Source organism: Colletotrichum abscissum (genome assembly GCF_030869225.1).
Source record: "Colletotrichum abscissum strain IMI 504890 chromosome Unknown Scaffold_9.1, whole genome shotgun sequence".
Taxonomy (NCBI): domain Eukaryota; kingdom Fungi; phylum Ascomycota; class Sordariomycetes; order Glomerellales; family Glomerellaceae; genus Colletotrichum; species Colletotrichum abscissum.
The window spans coordinates 1,209,498-1,228,545 of NW_026850536.1; the positions used below are offsets into that span (position 1 = coordinate 1,209,498).

At 55.4% G+C, this 19,048-nt stretch overlaps 8 protein-coding genes across 8 annotated transcripts; 5 read left to right on the top strand and 3 right to left on the bottom strand.

Annotated features, from left to right (window-relative positions):
• Positions 1 to 109: 109 nt before the first annotated feature.
• Positions 110 to 3,633, top strand: CABS01_04880 (ribosome biogenesis protein Urb1; the record flags this gene model as incomplete). The annotated part of the gene is made up of 2 exons (XM_060538250.1): positions 110 to 269; positions 341 to 3,633. The coding sequence occupies 2 exons, from the start codon at positions 110 to 112 to the stop codon at positions 3,631 to 3,633; spliced, it is 3,453 nt and encodes a 1,150-aa protein (XP_060389912.1).
• Positions 3,634 to 4,657: 1,024 nt separating this feature from the next.
• On the bottom strand, positions 4,658 to 5,899 carry CABS01_04881 (uncharacterized protein; the record flags this gene model as incomplete). Its single annotated transcript, XM_060538251.1, has 1 exon — positions 4,658 to 5,899. One exon carries the CDS (start codon positions 5,897 to 5,899, stop codon positions 4,658 to 4,660), a length of 1,242 nt encoding a protein of 413 aa, XP_060389913.1.
• Positions 5,900 to 7,661: 1,762 nt separating this feature from the next.
• On the top strand, positions 7,662 to 11,173 carry CABS01_04882 (uncharacterized protein; the record flags this gene model as incomplete). Its single annotated transcript, XM_060538252.1, has 5 exons — positions 7,662 to 7,668; positions 8,187 to 8,413; positions 8,492 to 8,772; positions 8,832 to 8,968; positions 9,045 to 11,173. 5 exons carry the CDS (start codon positions 7,662 to 7,664, stop codon positions 11,171 to 11,173), a joined length of 2,781 nt encoding a protein of 926 aa, XP_060389914.1.
• Positions 11,174 to 11,299: 126 nt separating this feature from the next.
• Positions 11,300 to 11,602, top strand: CABS01_04883 (uncharacterized protein; the record flags this gene model as incomplete). The annotated part of the gene is made up of 1 exon (XM_060538253.1): positions 11,300 to 11,602. The coding sequence occupies one exon, from the start codon at positions 11,300 to 11,302 to the stop codon at positions 11,600 to 11,602; it is 303 nt and encodes a 100-aa protein (XP_060389915.1).
• Positions 11,603 to 11,929: 327 nt separating this feature from the next.
• CABS01_04884 (uncharacterized protein) lies at positions 11,930 to 12,223 on the top strand (the record flags this gene model as incomplete). Its single annotated transcript, XM_060538254.1, has 1 exon — positions 11,930 to 12,223. One exon carries the CDS (start codon positions 11,930 to 11,932, stop codon positions 12,221 to 12,223), a length of 294 nt encoding a protein of 97 aa, XP_060389916.1.
• A 70-nt stretch (positions 12,224 to 12,293) lies between these two features.
• On the bottom strand, positions 12,294 to 14,875 carry CABS01_04885 (Sec1 family protein; the record flags this gene model as incomplete). Its single annotated transcript, XM_060538255.1, has 5 exons — positions 12,294 to 13,979; positions 14,036 to 14,385; positions 14,444 to 14,531; positions 14,599 to 14,636; positions 14,713 to 14,875. Coding segments are annotated over 5 exons (2,325 nt in total), but the record flags the coding sequence as incomplete, so codon positions are not given.
• Positions 14,876 to 16,317: 1,442 nt separating this feature from the next.
• On the bottom strand, positions 16,318 to 17,037 carry CABS01_04886 (G-patch domain-containing protein; the record flags this gene model as incomplete). The annotated part of the gene is made up of 1 exon (XM_060538256.1): positions 16,318 to 17,037. The coding sequence occupies one exon, from the start codon at positions 17,035 to 17,037 to the stop codon at positions 16,318 to 16,320; it is 720 nt and encodes a 239-aa protein (XP_060389918.1).
• A 599-nt stretch (positions 17,038 to 17,636) lies between these two features.
• CABS01_04887 (short chain dehydrogenase/reductase family Oxidoreductase) lies at positions 17,637 to 18,890 on the top strand (the record flags this gene model as incomplete). Its single annotated transcript, XM_060538257.1, has 1 exon — positions 17,637 to 18,890. One exon carries the CDS (start codon positions 17,637 to 17,639, stop codon positions 18,888 to 18,890), a length of 1,254 nt encoding a protein of 417 aa, XP_060389919.1.
• Between the last annotated feature and the right edge of the window lie 158 nt (positions 18,891 to 19,048).

Here is a 19,048-nt window from a genome sequence, read left to right on the forward strand (position 1 = left end):
CGTGGAGGATTTCTTGGGAAAGATGTAGTGGACGAGTCCGCTCACTTAGGACAAACCTCTTTTGTTGTGTTTTTTTTTTTTTTCCAATTCTCAGACGAGATACCCAAAAATGCCTAAACGTCCATCGCGTGGAGGATTCGAGGGCGCAGATGCGACGCGGAAGAGGCAAAAGGTCGTGCATGAGGCGCCGACTTTTGAAGAGGTTGCTTCTGCGCGGCATCTGCAGCAGCTTTTGACCTTTGAGCAGGACCAGAAGCGAGCGCGGCATGGTAAGCGCATTCTCTAAACTGACATACCAGTCAATCGGGTCACAAGACTGACGTTTTAATCTCTGAACTAGGTATCCAATCCCTCAAAGTCTTCCTCGACGGCTTCAATTCCGGCACTGGCGACAACGACGCCCGCTTCGCCCTCCTCAGAGAGTACCTCGAGGCCTCCCGGCCGCGCGACAGCACCGGCGACGACGCTGTCTACCTCTCCGACGTGATGGAGACCTGGTCTTATGGCGCGCAGGTCAACAACGAGGCCATGATGTCCGCTGTGCCCGCCGTGCTGGCCCTGCTCCTTCAGGTCGTTTCGCAGTCCCTCCAGCTCCTGCCCCACGCCCTCGACATTGCCCGTACACTGCTGCAGGAGCGCCAGCTGAAGCTCATTGCAAAGTGCCTCTCGGCGCCCAAGGGCAGCGGCTACGTTATATCTCCGACGCTGCGGCTGATGCGCGAGCTCGTGACGCTAGACGGCGGCACGCTTGCGAGGAGGGTCTTTCGAGCGCGGGACCACACATTTGCGAGCTTTGCGAGGAACTTGGAGATCCGGCACCTCGGTGCGGATGGCGAGAGGGGGGGTGGCGTGGTGGAGGACCCGTCCAAGCCGTCGGTGCGGACGAATGCTATCAAGCTGTTTTTGAGCTGCCTCAAGTTCTTGCCGTCGGAGGCCAAGAAGGAGCTGCTGATGCTCAAGGAGGTGTTTTCACACCTGACCTTCTTGATCAAGGACGACCCGCCATTCTTGATCGTCGAGCTGCTGGTTGCGCTGAAGAAGAGCGTGCTCTTGGACGAGAAGCTGCCTCGCGAGGTCAAGTTCAGGACGTTCAACACAAAGACTCTGGATCGGCTGGCGGGGCTGTACACGTACAGACACGATGTCGAGGGAGACGACCAGCCCTCGGTCAGGGAATCTGTTCACGAGTTTTTGCTCTACACCTGCACGACACCGGGAGCGGGCGTGCTGTACTCTGGAACGGGGTTATACCCCAAGGAGCTCGAGGACGAGGCGGCGCAGGACGTCAAGAGCTTGGACGACTACGCCCTGGAGCGCGTAGCGTGGATGGACAAGTACAAGGACGACATCGCCGTCGCAAACTTTGTGCTCTCCGAATTTATCCAAAAGCTGCGTCCGTGGTCGAGCTTGAAGCACAGCGAGCTCATCGTCGCCATCTTCCACTCGGCGCCCGAGTTGGTCGCCAGTTACTTTATCAACAACAAGTCATTTACATTCGAGCCGAAACTCTCCATGACGTGGATCGGGTACGCCGCGTTCCTCTTCAACACGGTCAACCTCCCGCTGCCGCCGCACTACGGTCCCACGACGGGCTACCGCCGCGTGCCCCCGCCGACATCTATCCTCCTCGACAATATCCTGCCGCTCCCGCTCAAACAGCGCGACCTGGTAAGGTGTCTCTCGTCAAAGTCCACCCTGGTCTCCTTCTTTGCCGTTCGGATCCTCGTCCTTGCTCTCCAGAAGCTCCAGGTCGCGTTGAAGATGCACCGTGAGGCGGCCGAGTCCTCAAAGTCCACCTGGGAGACGGCGAGCCGCAAGCTCATTGACGAGTTTTGCCAAAAGATTCCCGATATGAAGGAGGTGACAAAATGCTACAAGGCAATGGCGGAGGAGAATGTCCTTCAGCGCGAGGCGGCCAGCAGGCTGCTGCTGCTGTATTACGAGGTCATTCCGCAGGTGGCGCTGCGTGCCAACTTTGACGTCTCGCCGTTCCTGGTCAACTCGCTTACGCGCCTCGACAGTCGCGCGGACGAGCCGCAGAACCAGGCGCTTGCTCTTATGGAGTTGGAGAACTTGATCGCCATCGCCGGATACTCGCCCGGTATGAGGTGGTTTGCCAAGACGGAGGGTCTCGCGGCGTCGCCGTTTGTCGCGCTGCTCAAGTTCTACGTCGAGGCCGCCCAGGGACGACCAAAGCTGAAGGAGGTGCTCGAGTCCGTCGCTGTGCAGCACCAGCTGGTGTTGCAAAAGACCGGCCTCGTCCCTCTCCTCTGCGCCGCGCGGGGGTTGAAGAAGAGCGGCAAGTCGAGGAATTTGGATCTCATCTGGGAGTTTGTCGATAACTGTGCTGGAAGATGCGCCGCCTCGCCCCTGAAGTACGTGGACCTGATGCAGGAAAGTGCGACCCAAGGCGGTGACGAGGTGTTCGCCAGCTTGCTCTTGGCCACTATGACTGAGCAGCTGTCTTTTGTTGCCGACAAGGCCACCGATAAGAAGGACCTGGAGCTTCTGTCCAAGTTCCTTACGGTGCTCCTGAGTTGCGCGCAAACTAAGGGGGAGACCAAGGCCGTCATCAGTGCTTTTGCCAAGAAGATGACTGGGGTCTTGGGAGACCGCGCCTCGGCCGTTATCCCAAAGACTGACAAGGCTTTTCTCAATGGCGAGCCTGGGGATGAGGCTACCGTGGCGGACAATGCTGGCTCCCAATTGCAGAGGCAAAACACGAGCGCCAATGACGAAGAGATGGATAAGCATTCGCTAGAGGTTATCCTCGACGTCTCTTACGAGCTTGACGACGACAACTCTGCCCTTCTGAAGTGGAACTCCAAATCAGTAGAGGACCTCGTCGACGAGGGCTACGCCGCGGCGCTCATCCGCTTGCTCTGGTCAGAGCACGGTAGTATCCGCCAAGAAGCCCTCACCAACATCCTCAAGATGGCAGCCAAGTTCAAGGAGTCCAACTACGAAGAAAAGGACCAAATCTGGCTCCTCCTTTCGGAGCTGGCAGAATCCTCCCGCGCCCTCGTGACCCGCGGCCCCGTCGCCTCGCCCCTCGTCTCCTTCGCCATCGCCTCACTCGAGGTCCTCAAGAACCCGCTGCACTGCCTCTACGCCAAGGTAAACAGCTTCCTCACGCGCGGTCCTGTATGGCAGCACGACAAGGTGCCCCTCGCGCACGACATCCTCCACGGCGCGCCGTCCGAGGACGATCGGTACTACACCGAGGTGAGCTGGCTGCTGGCGTACCTGCTGGACGGCCTGCGGACGCCGGCGGACCTGGCTGTGTACCATCAGAAGAAGTGGTTCGAGAAGATCTTCGCGCTGGCGGGGAACCCGTATATGCGGGCGAACCTGAGGACGAGGATCTTGAGGATCTTGTGGCGGGCGACGCGTATCGAGGGCGGGAGCACGACGCTGGCGACGAGGTTTGGGATTGTTAGTTGGTTGGAGGTGCAGGAGGCGCGGTGTGGCGGCGGCGGCGGCAGCGGTGGTGGTGTCGAAAAGGTTGATGCTGATACCAGGGAGACGAAGCGTTTGTACCGGGCTTTGAGGAGGCGGGTTTGGGACACTTGTGATCAGGAGAGGGTTGGGGAATGGAGTCGGAAGGGCGTTCCCTTGGGTTTGGAGGGTTGAAGACGAAAGGAAGAGGGTTTCAAAAGTAAAACGGGATGGCGCTGGTTTAGTACCACGTAATGTACAAATCGAGAAAGGAGAAAAAAAATGGGAGTCGGGTCAGGGACAGATAGAATATACTCCACATCAGTGTGTGTACATATCACAACACATATTTCAAACTGGCTGTTGAGCTGAATTATGGTGATGTTTGGTTGTACGTCGTTGGGTGATGCTAGGACTCGGATGGCGTGAGCTCGCGAGGTGGAAATCAGCAAGGGATTGAGAATAAAGAGTGCCATGAACCGCCACAAGATTAGGTTATGAACGATTGCTTGTCTGGAGGACATGACCATACACCCACCCACCTATTGAACATATGGTAAAAATGGCGGGAGGGCATGCCTCAACGCTCAAGTAATCTCTATTGCACAGCAACAAGAAAAGGGATTTCTGATTATGAAATAGTCATTAAAAAAGAGTTAAAGTGAGAATTCGGGGAAACTGAATACAAACGGCTCTTTATTCTATCTTGGAAGAATCGAAGCGGATGTCCGTCTCATAAAGAGCCTAAAAACTTTTTTTCCCTTTTTTTGTGATATGCCAGAGTACCAGGATCCATCATTCAAAGGGCTCTCTGGAACATCAACTATGCTTTGTATATTCTCTAGTAGTCGTCAGATTCCGACTGCGACTACTAGTGCTTATGTCTCTTACTCCTCTTGGGCTGTATGTGATGTTCGGTTTGGTTATTCATCATTTGGCTACTGGACTAGGGTAGTAGGAAGACAGCACTAGTCCGCAAAGCCTTGAGGTACTTGGTTTAGGTAGACTGATGTTTGAACAACGTCTCGTCAGGGGAAACTTTTGATTTAGGTTGTTATATGTATGATTCAAGTAGAGAGAAGACGGAATTGTTGTCGATACGTAGGTCTACTGTCTATTTCTATAACCTCGTCTCTCACATATACCCGTCAACATAATCTCCGAACGAATGTGTAGCATCGTTCGTAGACGGTATGCAGTCCAATCACTGTTGATGGCTTCACTGCAACTCCTCCTCGCACCTTTTACACCCACACTCGAACCCCCAATTCCTCTTCAACGTCGAAACCCTCTTCTCCCTCGACCACTTCTTCTCCTCCCCTCCCAAATACGTGATACACATCTCCTCTCCCTTGTCGATATCCCGCCCCGCCCGAAACTCCCACACCCTCCCCTCCCTCTTCTTCTCGATATTCGGCCCGCACGAGTGGTTCCAGTAGCTCGCGGCGGGCCAGCACCCGTAGCCAAACAGCTCGGACCCTTCGTCCTCGAGGGACCGGATGCCGAACGCGTTATGGTTGTCGCGCGAGGAGATGAGGAACAGGGACTCGGGCGTAACGAGAGAGAGCAGAGGCAAGGGGAGGACGGCGAGCAGCTGCAGGTAGGTGGCGGTGAAGGCGTGCAGGTCGGCCGTGTTGATGTAGGGCGTCGAGTCCACGGCGAGGGATAGGACGTGCTCCCAGCGTTTGGGGTGGTTGTACAGCGCCACGAGGCTGCCGACGCAAAAGTTCATGACGTCTGGCTCGATGGGCTGCTGGAGGGCCTTTTGGAGGGCTTTGCGGTGTTGCTTAGAGATGGGCACGCCGTTGTTGCTGCCGTTGTCTGCCGGAGATTCCGCCGTTCGTAGCGTGCGAATCAGCTCCGCCTGCCCCTTTGTCGCCTGCCACGCCTGTGTGATCTCCTCGGCTGCGGGCTTGGGCTTGGTGATGTCCACCATCTCGTCTCTCGCCTTACCGCCGCCGCTGTTGCTGCCCCCGTTGTTCTTCTTCTTGTTGACCAGCGTACTCACCTCGGTCCAAGCCTGGACACCTACCTCGCCAGTCTCGCGCCGCCACGTTTCCCGACAGTCACCGGAGCAAAAGGCGAAGCCGACAGTCTGGTCACGGATGGGCAGGTCTCTGCCGTAGTCGTACGCAAAACACTGTCCGCAGACCTCGCGCCTGTACTCCCGCAGGAGGACGGAGAGCGTGAGGTCGTCGGAGCGCCAGAGCAAGGTGCCGGCGGCGACGTCGCGTGTGGCGAATACGGCGCGGCCGGCTGTGGGCGTGTCACGGATCTCAAAGAGGGAGGAGACGGGGCAGCCTGAGACGAAGGGCTTGTCGTCAGAGGCGCCCTTCACTGCCATAGACGAGGGAGCGGACGAGATGGAGGACGGTCTCGAGAGACTCGAGGCTGGGTAACTCGTCAGTAGAGTCTCAGTGTCGCTATCGACATGGTTCATCGTGGGTGGTTGCATGTTCATCGTGAGCTGAGTTCTTCGTGTGAGAGCCGTGATAGGGGTCAGTCTCGTTTTTTGTGATCTCGAGCTTTATATGGTGTTTTTCTTGTTTTCTGTTTAGAAATCGCCTGCGTCGCTTTGAGCTTAGACAAGTGAGTGGTTGTAAGCAGTCAAGGCTCCTCGGAGGAGTTTATGAAGTGATAGCAAGTTGTGAACTGGACGTCGATGTTCAACTTTGTAAAGAGTGTATACTACTGATGGAATTATGATTTTGAGTAATAGCCATGCTGTAGTTTTAGTCTTTTGAGGTAAACTTTTGGAGCCAAGAGGGGTTGAATATGAGATCAAAGAGGAAAAAAATAAAGCAGAAAAAAACAGTCCCATGAGGTAGGCGGCAGAGGGGTGAAGCTTTTAAATGTCGTGGGTGGGCCCGACCCTTAGACCCCTAGATTGACAAGTTCGGACTAGTGTGAGGCGATTTAATCTAAAGATAAGCGAATGACAGCGAGAACGTGTTGCATGCGGACGGGGGAAAACAAGTCTCCTGCCCTTTCGAGGGTTTTGCTTGGATGAAGTTGCAAAAGGACGAACTGCAGTGAGGAACCCAAGAGGCGGTGAAGTGGTTGTAAGTGAACACCAAGAAATAGCTTCAAGCTCGCGAGATTATGTGTGTCTCACAGGTACCACTAATGCCACAACAGATGAAGTGAAGATGGAATTCTCACAAGTAGCTTGAAACCAGATGGAATAGGAGAATTAAGATTGGGGCTAGGCTCGAAAAAAAGGAGGGAATGAGTTCCGGTCAGTCGTGAAACCGTGTGTCTTCTCCCGCTTTTGCTGGCCCAAGGACTCGACCTTTTGTGAGAAGAATTGTGTAGACGCTGATAGGCTGAGCCATACTTGGCTCTCAAGTGTTCAACTTCGTAACTTGCCATGGCATCCACCGGCATATTCCGAAAACTGCCTGGATTGATGTGCTCGGTGAGTTGGTCGCGCAAGTCGTGATATGGAAGGCTCGATGGACAGGAAATGTCCAAAGTTCCAAGACGGAGGATGTAACGCTGAATGTTAAGGTAAACAGCATTCAGATCTCGGTTAAGCTCTAAGAAGGAGATGGTGGGGCGGAAGTGTGCGATTGTTTCCCCCATCTCCCAGAGAGAAGGAGGTACGTACCTGCAACTTGGACAGTCTCCTGGTCCGGGCTTTTTTAAGGTCGAGAATCCCACAGCATGGGCCTTTGGAGGCAGACCATATGAACAAGCAGCCGAGAAACATGGACATGCCTTTGTACATATGAGTCGGTCAAGTAGAGCTTCGAGTCTCTATTGCTGTAGACACCATAAAGAGATGTCGAGTTTATGTCCAATACCTTGGTCAATGGTGTTACACTCTAAGCGAGTTATTACGCAGTAATAGTATGGCTCGGTGGAGGGAGTTACCTAAGGTGAACAAATAGGTTGACCTAAGGTGAGCCCAGGTACAGGGGTGAGGGGTTGGTTGCATTTGCCTCTTTGCCTCGAGATGGCAGGGGCCAGGAGAACCTGGAAGGGAAGCAGGCACGCCGCACGCCTACGCCGCACGCAGCAAGGAGGGGAAAGTAAGAGAGGTGAAGCGCCAAGGGTAGGCACGAATACGTACCTGATTCCTGACTCCAATGCTCTGGAACTTGGAGGTCTTTGACAAGCTGACGTGCCTGCCTCCCTCTTCAGAGTAGACACATCAATAGGTACCTACCTTATCAAACACACACCCGACAGGCGACAGGTACATTTCTCAGAAGCCTCGGATGGGAGGTGAGTGGAAATGTAGAAATTGTGAAGGGTGACGGGAGGGACACACTGGACGGTGACCCGGCACAGCTGCCCCGACGCTGCGCTGGTCACCTTACCTTACCTTACCTACCTTACGTAGTACCTACAGACTGAGAAGAGGTACACAGCGAGCAGCGTGGTGAGGTGGGGAGTGGAGTGCTTGGCTGCTAGTGGAAGCAGGTAGACCTGGGCACCTGAGCACCTGGGCACCTGAGCACCTGAGCGAGCACCTCCTCCACCAGGTTTCGTCCCAAGTGCCAAAACCTCCTTTGACCACCTGCACCGTCTCTATTCGTACCACCTGCCTACCCAGCTACCTTACCTTACCTTTACACGCCCTGACAGTTCGCTGCCGAAATTCGCCCATCACAATAATCTCTCACTCCGCATCAGATATTGCATCACTCTGAACCATCAAAACACCAGACCATCATACCCTCTTCGCCTTGCCTGTCCCTGATTGCCAGCCTCGTCGCATCAAGCTACCCAACCACTGCCAGCGCCCTCGACGCAGTACGCAGTAGTGCAGCCCGATCGGAGCCAGTCCTACGGATACTCCGTATTCCGTACAGACACTCCCGTCCTGTCTGTCCCATCTCCCACCATCTTCCATTCTGACTGCACCATCAACTGCGACCGGCACCGACCGCCGACCGACCGAATCGACTTGACCTTCCTCGACATCACCATAACCACCACAACCCACCCCCCTCTTCACCCCTGTGACGTACAAAGAACCATCGCAACAACGGCATCGACGAACACAACCTCAACCTTAGGCGCCAAACACCGCACCACCTACTAGTACTACAGCACCGCATCCATCTCCTCTCCAACTGGCGAAGCAACCTACCTGCCTCCGACGACAGCTCCTCCCTTCCTTCTGTCGACCGAATCATCGACATCTGTTCATGCAAACATCACCATCGCCACACCATCAATAGCCTTCCTACCTGTCTTCGGATGCGCTTTGCATCTCCCTGCTGCTATGGCACTCCAGTATTCAGCAGAGGTCCTTATTCACCTGCGAGAATCACCACTATGCATCAAACCATCTGCTTTACCGCCCGCTGAAGAATGGATGGGGTATGCCGTCACCATATCCCTCAAACAAAACTCCCTCTTTTTCTAATTCTTTCTTCCAGACCACCTCCCGATAACAATCGAACCCAGACCAACGTCACCAAACCCACTACTGACAGAAGAAGCCACGATAATCCCTTGCTTGATCAGACGAATCGTCGCCCTGGCGTTGACCGCCACGTCTCGCGAAACAGCGCCAGTATGTCTCCACCTCGGTGTCTCCTCATTTCCCTCGCCCCTTGAGCAATCCCAACTGACCCAAACTTCAATTGCAGACCCCGAAGACATTATTCTCGGACCTCCTCGAACCGCCTTCGCCTCTGCGACCCTGCGCAATGGCAAACCTTTTGACAATGACAAGGGCCTCAAGGACGCTGACTCGCCCAGTCGCTTCAATTTCCGCAATCGCAATGGCGACACCCCAGAAGGCGACCGCTTCCGCGATTCGAGAAACACAAACTTTGGTCGTCGTCGCGGCGACGGTGACCCACAGGATCAGGAGGGATGGAGTACAGTGAAGCCGCGCAAGAGCTTCGGGCACGAGGGCGCCGAGCGCTTCCAAGGTCGCATGGGCGCTGGTGGTGGTGATAGGCTTCCCAATGAGCGCCGCCCCCGTGATCGCGACGACCGTGAGGGCCCTAGAGATCGTACCCACCGCACCTTCGACCATCACGACAAGGAGCATGACCACGAGGAAGCTGAGCCGCGGCCCCGCAATGGCCTTAGCAGGGGCAAGTCGGAGCCCTGGTTCAAGAATGACAACAGCACCGCCAGTAACAATACCAACAGTGCCAACACTCCTGAGAAGCCTCCGTTGACGGCTCGCGAGCGCATTGACCGGGCCAAGAGCTGGAGAGACCGGAACCGGGAGGCTGAGCCCGTCGAAGAAAAGAGCACTGGCAGAAACTATGAGCGTCGCTGGGAGCGCGGCGAACATAGACAGGAGCGAGAGCCCGAATGGTTCGATGAACCTGCCGGAGAAAAGGCAGGGGGTCACACCGAAGAGGATTTCAAGAAATTCATGGAAAGTATGAAGGCGAGTCGCAATGGTCCTGCCGAGGACAAGGCGCCAGCTGCCGCAGTCGAGGCTGCAATCAAAGCCGAGCAGCCAGCTGTTGCTTCCGCACCCGCTGTGGAGATTGGCCCCGACCAATTCTTCCTCAAGTTCGCTTCTACTGCTGGCTTGGACGTCAGCTCACCGAGCGAGCCCAAGAGAGAGACTCCTTCCAAGTCTAAGACAGGCGGTGGCAAGTCCTCTCGGTTCACCTCATTCTTCAATGCCCCTCAAGATGACCCCACCCAACGAATGAAGACTGAGCCTTCGACACCCATGGCAGGCCTTCCTTTCGGTGGCCCTGATCTATCTGGGCCGGCTCCCGACAATGAGAAGCAAGCTTTCCAAGCATTGCTCATGAAGCTGCAGCGTTCAAATCTTCAATCAGCCACGCCGCCTGCTTCGCAACCATTCCAGGAACCTCCCCCGCCTGCTCGCGAGCATGCTCCTTCCAGCTCCGTCGTGTCGCCCGAGCCATTCCAACAGTATGGCGGCGAGCGCAGAGAGGACCCCCGCCCTCGCATGCCGCAGGGATCCATGTCCATGTCAGATATTCTTGCCCCGCGTCCAACGATGCCTCACCAACAGCAGCCGCCTGCTGCTCGTCAAGACCAACTGCTCCAAGAGCTAGTTGGACAACGCCACCAGGCTTCAAGCCAGGGGTCCGGCCGAATGGAACCAAACCAAGGCCGCAACATGAGCAACACCGAGTTCTTGATGAACTTGATGAGGAACCAACCCGAGCCCCCACGAACGGAACAGCAACTCCTCATGCGCATGCCGCAACCCCAGCGCGCCGCTCAGATCCCGCATGCTCCAGACCGCGAGCCCGACTTCCAGCAGGGACTTCCGCAGGGCGGCCGTGGTTCTCAGCGGCAATTGCGTGGCCAAGGCCCGCCTGGCTTCATGGATGAGGGTTTCCACCACCCTGAGCCAGAAGCGCGCATGCAACCCACGCAGATTTTGCAACGTCCTCCCCCGCCTCCCGGTTTGGACCAAATGAACCCCAACTGGATTCAGCAGGGTGGCGGCGGTCCTCCCATGCCCCCTCAGCAGAGATCCATCATTCCGCCTCCTGGTCTCGCTGGTGGTCCTGGCCGCAATCACCCAATGGCCGCTATGTTCCCCCCGAACTTCCCTCCCGGAGCCTTCCCTCCCCCTGAGGCCATGGCAGGTCCCCCGCCACGCAACATGCCTCCTCCCCCGGGTTTCTTTGGTGGACCGCCTCCCGGATTTATCCCTCCTCCCGGAATGCCTGGCTTCCCTGGTCCGGGCGGACCCGATGGTCATGGCTTCCCCTTTGACGGACGCATGCCTCCCGGCGCCGCTCAGGCGTTCCGGAGACAGTAAACTACCCACATCATGGAACTACCATCGGCCTCTTTAGTAGAGGCTATACTTCCGTAGCATTTCAACTGCTAGTGTTCGAGTCTCATCACCAAATGTTCAGATGTGTGTCTTTGAAAAGGGCATGTTATGAAACACCATAAACGTAAATGTCGTTATAACGACATATTGCTTGTCGGATTTGCTGAACTAGCACCCATCCACTCATCCTCGAATACCAGGTTTCTCCTCAAACGTGGGAGGAGCCCAGTCTATCAGCTTCGCATAGGCGAGGCACCGCCTCAACTACCTCGACGAGGTTACACCTTTATGCGAAACGTTTCCTATGCTTATGAGCGGAGGGAACGCACAACTAAGCAGACATCTTTGTTTTGGCTCAGGCCCACAACGGAAGGGCTCTGTGTCCTCTCAGAAGACAAGGGTTCTAGGTGATGGTACAATCAAGAGCAGAATACAAGGGTGGCGAGTTTCTGAGGAAGGGGGGAGTGGGATAGGATATCCCTCATGTTACCTTTAGTCTACCGCGGTGGACACGAATGAAATGAAATGGATGTTGGTTTTCCTGGCTTCCAAAAAGCTGTGCCTTGCTACCATGGTGAAATATGGTGATGTGATTTGTGCATTCCCTGATGATTGCCTGAACGGTCAATCATGTCAATTGTCTTAATGAGAAAGAGCCAGCCTTTTATTCCATCAACGATATTATCATAATCCACGAGACGGCTTCTGTCAAGTGGAATACGCGAAAAAGATCTGTCGATGATACTCGTTGAGTTTTGTGTGATTTGGTTCCACGATAGATCCAGAGTACATATATACATAGACCATCCGGCTCAGTCAGCCAACTGCCCTCACCCCTTTCCCGCCGGCATCTTCCTCTCCCTCCTCCACATCGTATGCAAAACCCACGGAGAGGTAAGAAGAGGGAAAGCCAAGAAGAGGCCATTTATGGGAATTGTTGCACCCGCCCCTGATTCAACACCAAAGAACGCCACGCTGGCAACAGAATGTGCAAGAAAAGGGGGGGGGGGGGGGGGGTTCAAGGAAAGCTGACAGTGAGATGGGTAAAAATCCATTCGACAGCCAAAATTTCCGCATCCCCCTTCCATTTACGCCTTTCAACTCAATGCTTATCCTTGTCCTTGTGGCTCTTCTTCATACCCAAAAAGTTGCGCTTCTTCTTATCCTTCTCCAGCTTTTGCGGTTTGCCGCCGTCAGACGGGGCAGGTGACGCTCCGCCGCCATTCGCCACGGGCGGAAGAGGCGCGTTGAGGTTCATATTGCTCATCTGAGCCGTTGGCGGCGCGGCGGGACGCCCAGGTAAGCCGCCTGGCGCAGGTGCTCTGCGTGGTCCACCCGCCGGTGACGGTGCGCCCGGCGGTGCCATACCGGGGGCAGGGCGTTGCGCCATAGGGTTGGGCGGAGGGGCAGGCTTCTCATAAACCCACGCAGGAGCACGCGGTGTCGGCCGCTCCATTGGTATGTCGAGCGTGCGCTTGTCCTTGCCCAAATCGCCTACTTGGCGGACGTAAAGTTGAGGTGTGAGCATGTGGCTCGTCACCAGGAAGATGTCCTTGCCTTGGCGGGCGGAAACGTCGTAGCAAGCACGGCTCTCGCTGTATGTTGCGCCACCAGCCATGAAAACAATAAAGCGCTGTCGATTTTCAGGTGGTCGTCGGCCAGATGATGCCCAATTCGGCCTACCGGCACGCAATGAGCCTTGTTGTGAGGCCAAGAGGTCCTCGTTGGGATCAGCTGGTGGCTTCACGTAAGGGAATGTGGTTTGATCGAGAGTGCCTCGGCAGAGTTCATCAAGCATCGTCTGCATAGCCGTCTCGAAACGTGATAGCGAGTATTCCTCGCTGATCTCTGCTGCTTTGGTGTTCTTTTGGAACAGGGGCGGTTGAGGAGGTCGAACGTCTTTTAGGCCACCACGCACCGGGTGTCCGCCCAGCATCTCGAGGTTGACTACTATTTCCCCGTCTCCTTGCGGCAGGCCCGAATGCGCGAGCAACCGGTTGATATCCTCCATCACAACACCGTCTCTATACAGCACGTAGAGAATGATCAGGCGCAATCTGTCTGATGGGGTGATGGCGTCGTCGTCCAGAAGTCGCACGACTTGGTCCAATATGTTTTTAGGCTTCCTGAAGTCCTCGTCCAATCCTGTGGCAAGAGTCTGCTCTACCGAAGCAATGTCTGGCAGCTTGTGATCTTGGAATTTGTTCATGGCTTCTTGTGCCAGACTCAGATGAAGTGAGTACGCCTCCTTCATCTCTTGGAACTGCGGCAAACCAGCCAGCATGTCTCTGATGGCGTTCAAGCTCGTCGTCTCCTGCTCCTCGTTGGTGAAATTAGGGTTAGACTCCAAGAACTTCCGGAAGTCTCCCATTAGTTTATCAATAGTATCTTTCATGTGTCGGTGTCGGTTGTCGACCCAGACCGGATCCTTGTCAGATAGCTCCACGTCTTTCTCTTCCTCTTGTGCGGTGCCCTCGTTTGTGACCATGCGATATGTCACCTTGTCTCCATCTTGTATCGGGAGAAGGTCGTGGGCCATTGCCTGATATGTGAACTCGTGAACCAGAGGCGCCAAGATATCCATTGATCTGTCCGTGATGACGAGCGTTCCCACGGGCCGCGACGACTGTGGTGGAAAGTTTGGGTTCCACTGCGCATATTCGTCCAACTCCTCCTGCACGAAACGAGCTAGATGAGAGGCAAGCACGGCGGCTTCATGGAGAGGGCTCTTCGGTCTGTAGTATCGGACTTTTGGGTACTCGCCAAGTGTAACGCACACGCCGGTGATCTGATCTGCTCGTCAGCAAGGCAAGTTGTGTAGCCTGCCATCTGTCTGTTACGAACCTTCTGTGCTAGAATCTTCATGTGTCGCGCCACCAAATTGTTGCACGCGGGGTGGTAAAGAATTGGAAAGCTCCAAGGGTCTTTGAAGGTGATCAAATGCGACTCCCGAGGGAAGAAATCGATCGACAAGGTTTCGAACCCCGCGATGCGTTGCTTGGCCGGCGGACAGCCATCAATCATGCGACGGATCCTCGGATCCAAGACACCGGTCCACACCAGGTACGCTTCCTTGTATCTGCGGCGCTCAAAGTCGTTGATAAGGATTTCGACGATATTCTCTTTCGGGGACAGAATGTAGATGGCGTCCATTTCAGGATTCATATCTCGCTTCTGCTCGATTCGCTCGATGTCTAGAGGGAGGTTAGGACTTGTACCGTTGCAAGGAGGAAACGTGGCCGCGCGACATACTGGCGATATTGTTGTTGAGAATGTCATCTTCCTTGACAACGTTATCTATAATCTTGTGGGAGTCGTCGTCAACAACTAAGACTTTCCACTATGGGTTTCGTCATGGTTAGCTTGTTGACTCGCAGGCAGCCCGCCAGGTATCGGGTGGATCTCACGTCGCCTCGTGTAATGTTCTTGATTGTGTCGATGATGACTGTCCAAATTGTCAGTATCGAGAGCGGAAGAGGCTTGCAGAGCATCGTGGGCTCTCGGGCTTTGAGCCAGCTCACCGTCATGCTGCTCTTGGAGCGTGGAGACACCCATCGTGGCAAGTTGCCGCGTGGGCAGCGGACAACTGGCAATGCGTCGTGTAAGGGAAGCGGAAGTTGTCGCTCTGAGGTAGAAGGTTGTCGGACGGCGACTGTGATCGAGCGACGACGATGGGCGGGTGCGCCTGTGTAAATTGAGGTGCTACACAGCTAGCGTGGCAGCGAAGTTAAGAAAGGCGGACAAGGCTGGAGGAATGCGCGTTGTCGAGCTTTATGAATCGTGGGGCCCAGGTCCTGGAGAATGAGACGTCGGGTGGAATTCGAGAGCCACCAGGTATGTATGTTTAGCTGGGAGATTGGTGGTTGTTGTCTTGGGCTTCGTTGTCGTCGTTGTTTGGGTCTGGCGGGGTTTCAAGATGAACGAAGGACCGGTCGCAGTTGTGGGACTTTCAATGCTCCGAAGACTCAAACCGGAGCTTGGGGAAGGGGGAAAGGAAGCAAGGCAAGGTCTGGCAGGGTACGTTCCTATGCGGTCAGACAGCTTTGTCGTGGTATGGTGGTGGTGGTGGTGGTGGTAGTGGCAGGTGAGGTGGGTGGGTGAGGTGAGTTGGAGGAGTTACGATCGGAAGAGGCAAGATTGGTCGAGCTCGCACAGCACTAGGAGCTGTGTTACTATGTAGTAGGAGGGATGTCTGCAGTGGGAAACGTGAGTTATCTGGTCTATCGTCAAGGTTGACCGGAAGAAGGTAAACGCAATGACCTGATGCGACTGGAAGTCAAAAGGCCAGCAGGTTCAAGGCTTGGAAAGACAGAGGTAGAAGAACGGGAGAGGCAGGTAGTTCCACGTCCCAGTCCCCGTTCCCAGTTCCATTTCTGGTTCCATTTCCCGTTCCACTGCGCACCGCACCGCTACTTTCCTCAGTACTCCCGCCCGCGCTTCAAGTTGAGGCCCAGGAGGGGGGGCGGGGCCCGGGCAAGCAGGGCCGTAAGGTACTCTGTAGTCCTGGGCTCCCCATTGGAACTGGCCTGACCCCTCGCCCAAAATGCTATGCAACACAAATCCTGGTACGGATACTGCCCAGCACCTTAGGACAGGTACTTGGAGGTACTTAGCCTAGTGCCATACCTACCTTACATACTTACACAGTCAGGTAGGTAGTGCAGCGGCATTCCCCCACTTTTGGCCCCCAAAGGAGCGATGAATGAGGTCACCGCCTTCCAGGTTCGCACCTGCACCTCACAACGGCGGCGCTTTTTGAAGATGCGGCGGCGGCACGGCGGGAGATATTCTCGTAGCCTCCCCGTCGCAAGGATGATGGTTGTTTGCTCAAGACAATCCCTTGTGTGTTTCAAAGCCAATCTCTTACCCGTCTCTTCGTCAGCTTTACCTATTCCACTCCATGGCCAAGCCATTGTTCTTCGTGATGGTCGTTTTTGGATATTACGAGTGTGAACTGCGGTAATTTGGCAGTATTTGGAAGTCTTGTAATAGTTGTACAAGGCAAATTCACTTGATCAAGGTTCAAGACCGTACATCTGTAAATTAAAACGGATTTTGATGGGCTCAAGTTTCGTTATTCGTCCTCCATTATGGGTATCTCATTGCTTCTCATGACTCCTATCCCCTTATAAACCGGTCCCCAGGTATTTGTCAATGTCTTCGCTGGCGTAAAACATCTCTCGCAACCTCTCAGCCTTTCTCTTGTCTTCATCGGCCTTCTTTCTGCATTGCTTCGCATCCAGCATCTGCGGCTTCTTCTTTTCAATTCTTCCCTGGATGCCTTTTGGGATCTTGAGACCCAAACCGTATTTGTCCTCCTTTGGTCGAGTCTTCAGGGGATACTGCATGCCTTGCTCTTCGGCACCGAGCCCCTTGCGTGAATCAGGGTCCCAGCCATGGGATGAAAGATATGTCAAGCCCATGCGCGACCGATCTAGTGCTGATGGGGGATGTGAGTGTGTGAGGCAGACTTGGTGAGCAATTGAAGACTCATGCTGCTTCTGTCTACTTGTCGTGGGCTTGTTATTGTCATTGCCGACCTCTCTCACGGCGTCGTCTTTATCCACGGGCAACTCGCACACGGCGCATACTTGCCCTGCTGCTGGCGAAGGCTTTTCGGCTTCCGCTTGCTTCTTGTCGCCGAGCACGAGGCTGAGGTAAAAGTCGCCAACGGAAGCGCCGCTTTTTGTTTTATTGGCCGCCTGTGTCGTACTCAGGTTTGGATCTGATGCCTTGACGAACTGGATGGGCTTGCGGCTGATTCCCGCGCCAAAGGGTCGACGATGTTGAAGCGGTACGTCCTCTTCCTCTTCATAGTCCTCGTCGTCTTCCACCCGTCGCCGCATTTCGGCAATACTTGCACAGCACACTTGCCACCACCTGTTCCTCGGCAAGTGCACTCGTGGAGGAGAACTCGAGTTATGTCGAGTGTTGCCGTCTGCTAGTGCAATGATATGGTGAGATGAAGGGGCAGGGTGATGGAGGAACGGTTGATGAAGAAGTTCCACTTCTTCGACAAGGGGGCGAGACCAACCCCATTATGTCAGCTAGGCAGCCAGCGGCGGCCTCAATCCCCTGCAAACTCTGCGATTAGTGCCCCTGGATTCTGGAAGCCACCGCCGCTGGGCTGCCGGCAGAGTGGGACCGCCCCTGTCATCGCAATTCGGAAATCCCCTGGCGGCACATCAGCTTTCCACTCTGTTCTAGAAGGCAAGCTGGCGGCTTCGTCACACACTCGAACAACTTACGCATATTTCGTACGCACGCAAAGGCAAACGCCCTCATCGACCGGCCTGCTTTCTCAACGACCTCATCCACGACACTGCAACGAGTCCGAGTCGTCCGCCCATACGAATACGCCTTCGAAGCATTGCTACCCCAGCATGCTCGACAGTCGCCCATAGACACGCCTTTTCTCCAGCTTTAACCCAGTCACTCGCTCGCAATGCCTCTCGATTACTTTGGCTACATCGCCGAAGCCGGCCTCCCGACATATGTGACGGAGAACTGGTGGTTCATACTCAAGACCGCCGCGGCGGTAGCGGTCCTCGTCTTCATCAAGCTATGGAGCTCGGGTGCTTCCAACACGGCCGAGCGAGACATGCACGGGAGGGTAGTCATGATAACGGGCGGGACGTCGGGCATAGGAGCGACGACGGTGCTAGAGCTCGGCAGCCGCGGCGCACAAATCATCCTCCTCACGCACACCCCCGTGTCGGACCCCTTCCTGGTCGAGTACATTGGCGACGTGCGCGCCCGGACCGGCAACGAGCTCATCTACGCCGAGCATGTCGACCTCTCGTCCCTGCACAGCATCCGAAAGTTTGCGACGAAGTGGATCGACAACTCCCCGCCGCGCCGGCTCGACATGATTATCCTCGCCGCTGCCACAATCACCCCGGCGTCGGCTAAGCGTAAGGAGACGGTCGAGGGCATCGAGGAGACGTGGATGGTCAACTACCTCGCCAACTTCCACCTGCTCTCCATCCTCAGCCCCGCCATCAAGGCCCAGCCCTGGGACCGCGACGTGCGCATCATCTTCGCCTCGTGCTCTTCCTACATCGGCTCCCCGTCCCTCAAGGAACCCCTCGACAAGAAGACGTGGTCGCCGGGTACGGCCTACAAGCGCAGCAAGCTGGCGCTCATGGTCTTCGGCCAGGCCTTCCAGAAGCACCTCGACAACTACAAGCGGCCCGACCAGCTGCCCATGAACGCGCGCGTCTTCTTCGTCGACCCGGGCTTCAGCCGCACGCCGGGCATGCGTCGCTGGCTTTCGCGGGGCTCGCTGCTCGGCCTGTTCGCCTACATTGCCGCCTACCCGCTGCCGTGGCTCTTCCTCAAGAGCCCGGAGCAGGGCGCGCAGGCGATCCTCTACGCGGCCATGGAGTCTAGTCTCGTGCGCGCGGGCGCCGGCAAGCTGATCAAGGAGTGCCGGATCGTGGACTTTGCGCGGACGGAGATTGAGGACGACGAGGTGGCCAAGAAGCTGTGGGAGGAGAGCGATAAGCTCATTGAGACGACGGAAAAGGACTCGGCTGCTCTCAGGGCGCTGGAGAAGAAGATGGAGGAGGAAAGGGCCAAGGAGGCCAAGGAGGCGGAGAAGGTGAAGGAGGTTGAGTCTCTAGTTGAGGCTATCAAGAAGGGCAAGGAGTCGCAAAAGGCAAAGGGTAAAAAGAAGTCCAAGAAGGAGACATCATAAAGTCTTGGAGGCGTTTGGATGCCCTCTATATAGATTACCTACTTAATGAGAAAGCAAGTGGCTGCTAACACAGTCACTTGCACGAACGCTACATGCATCTTTCCCGGGAACATTAACTTACTTTGGCTTTATAAAGTATTGACTATTGGATTTATGTT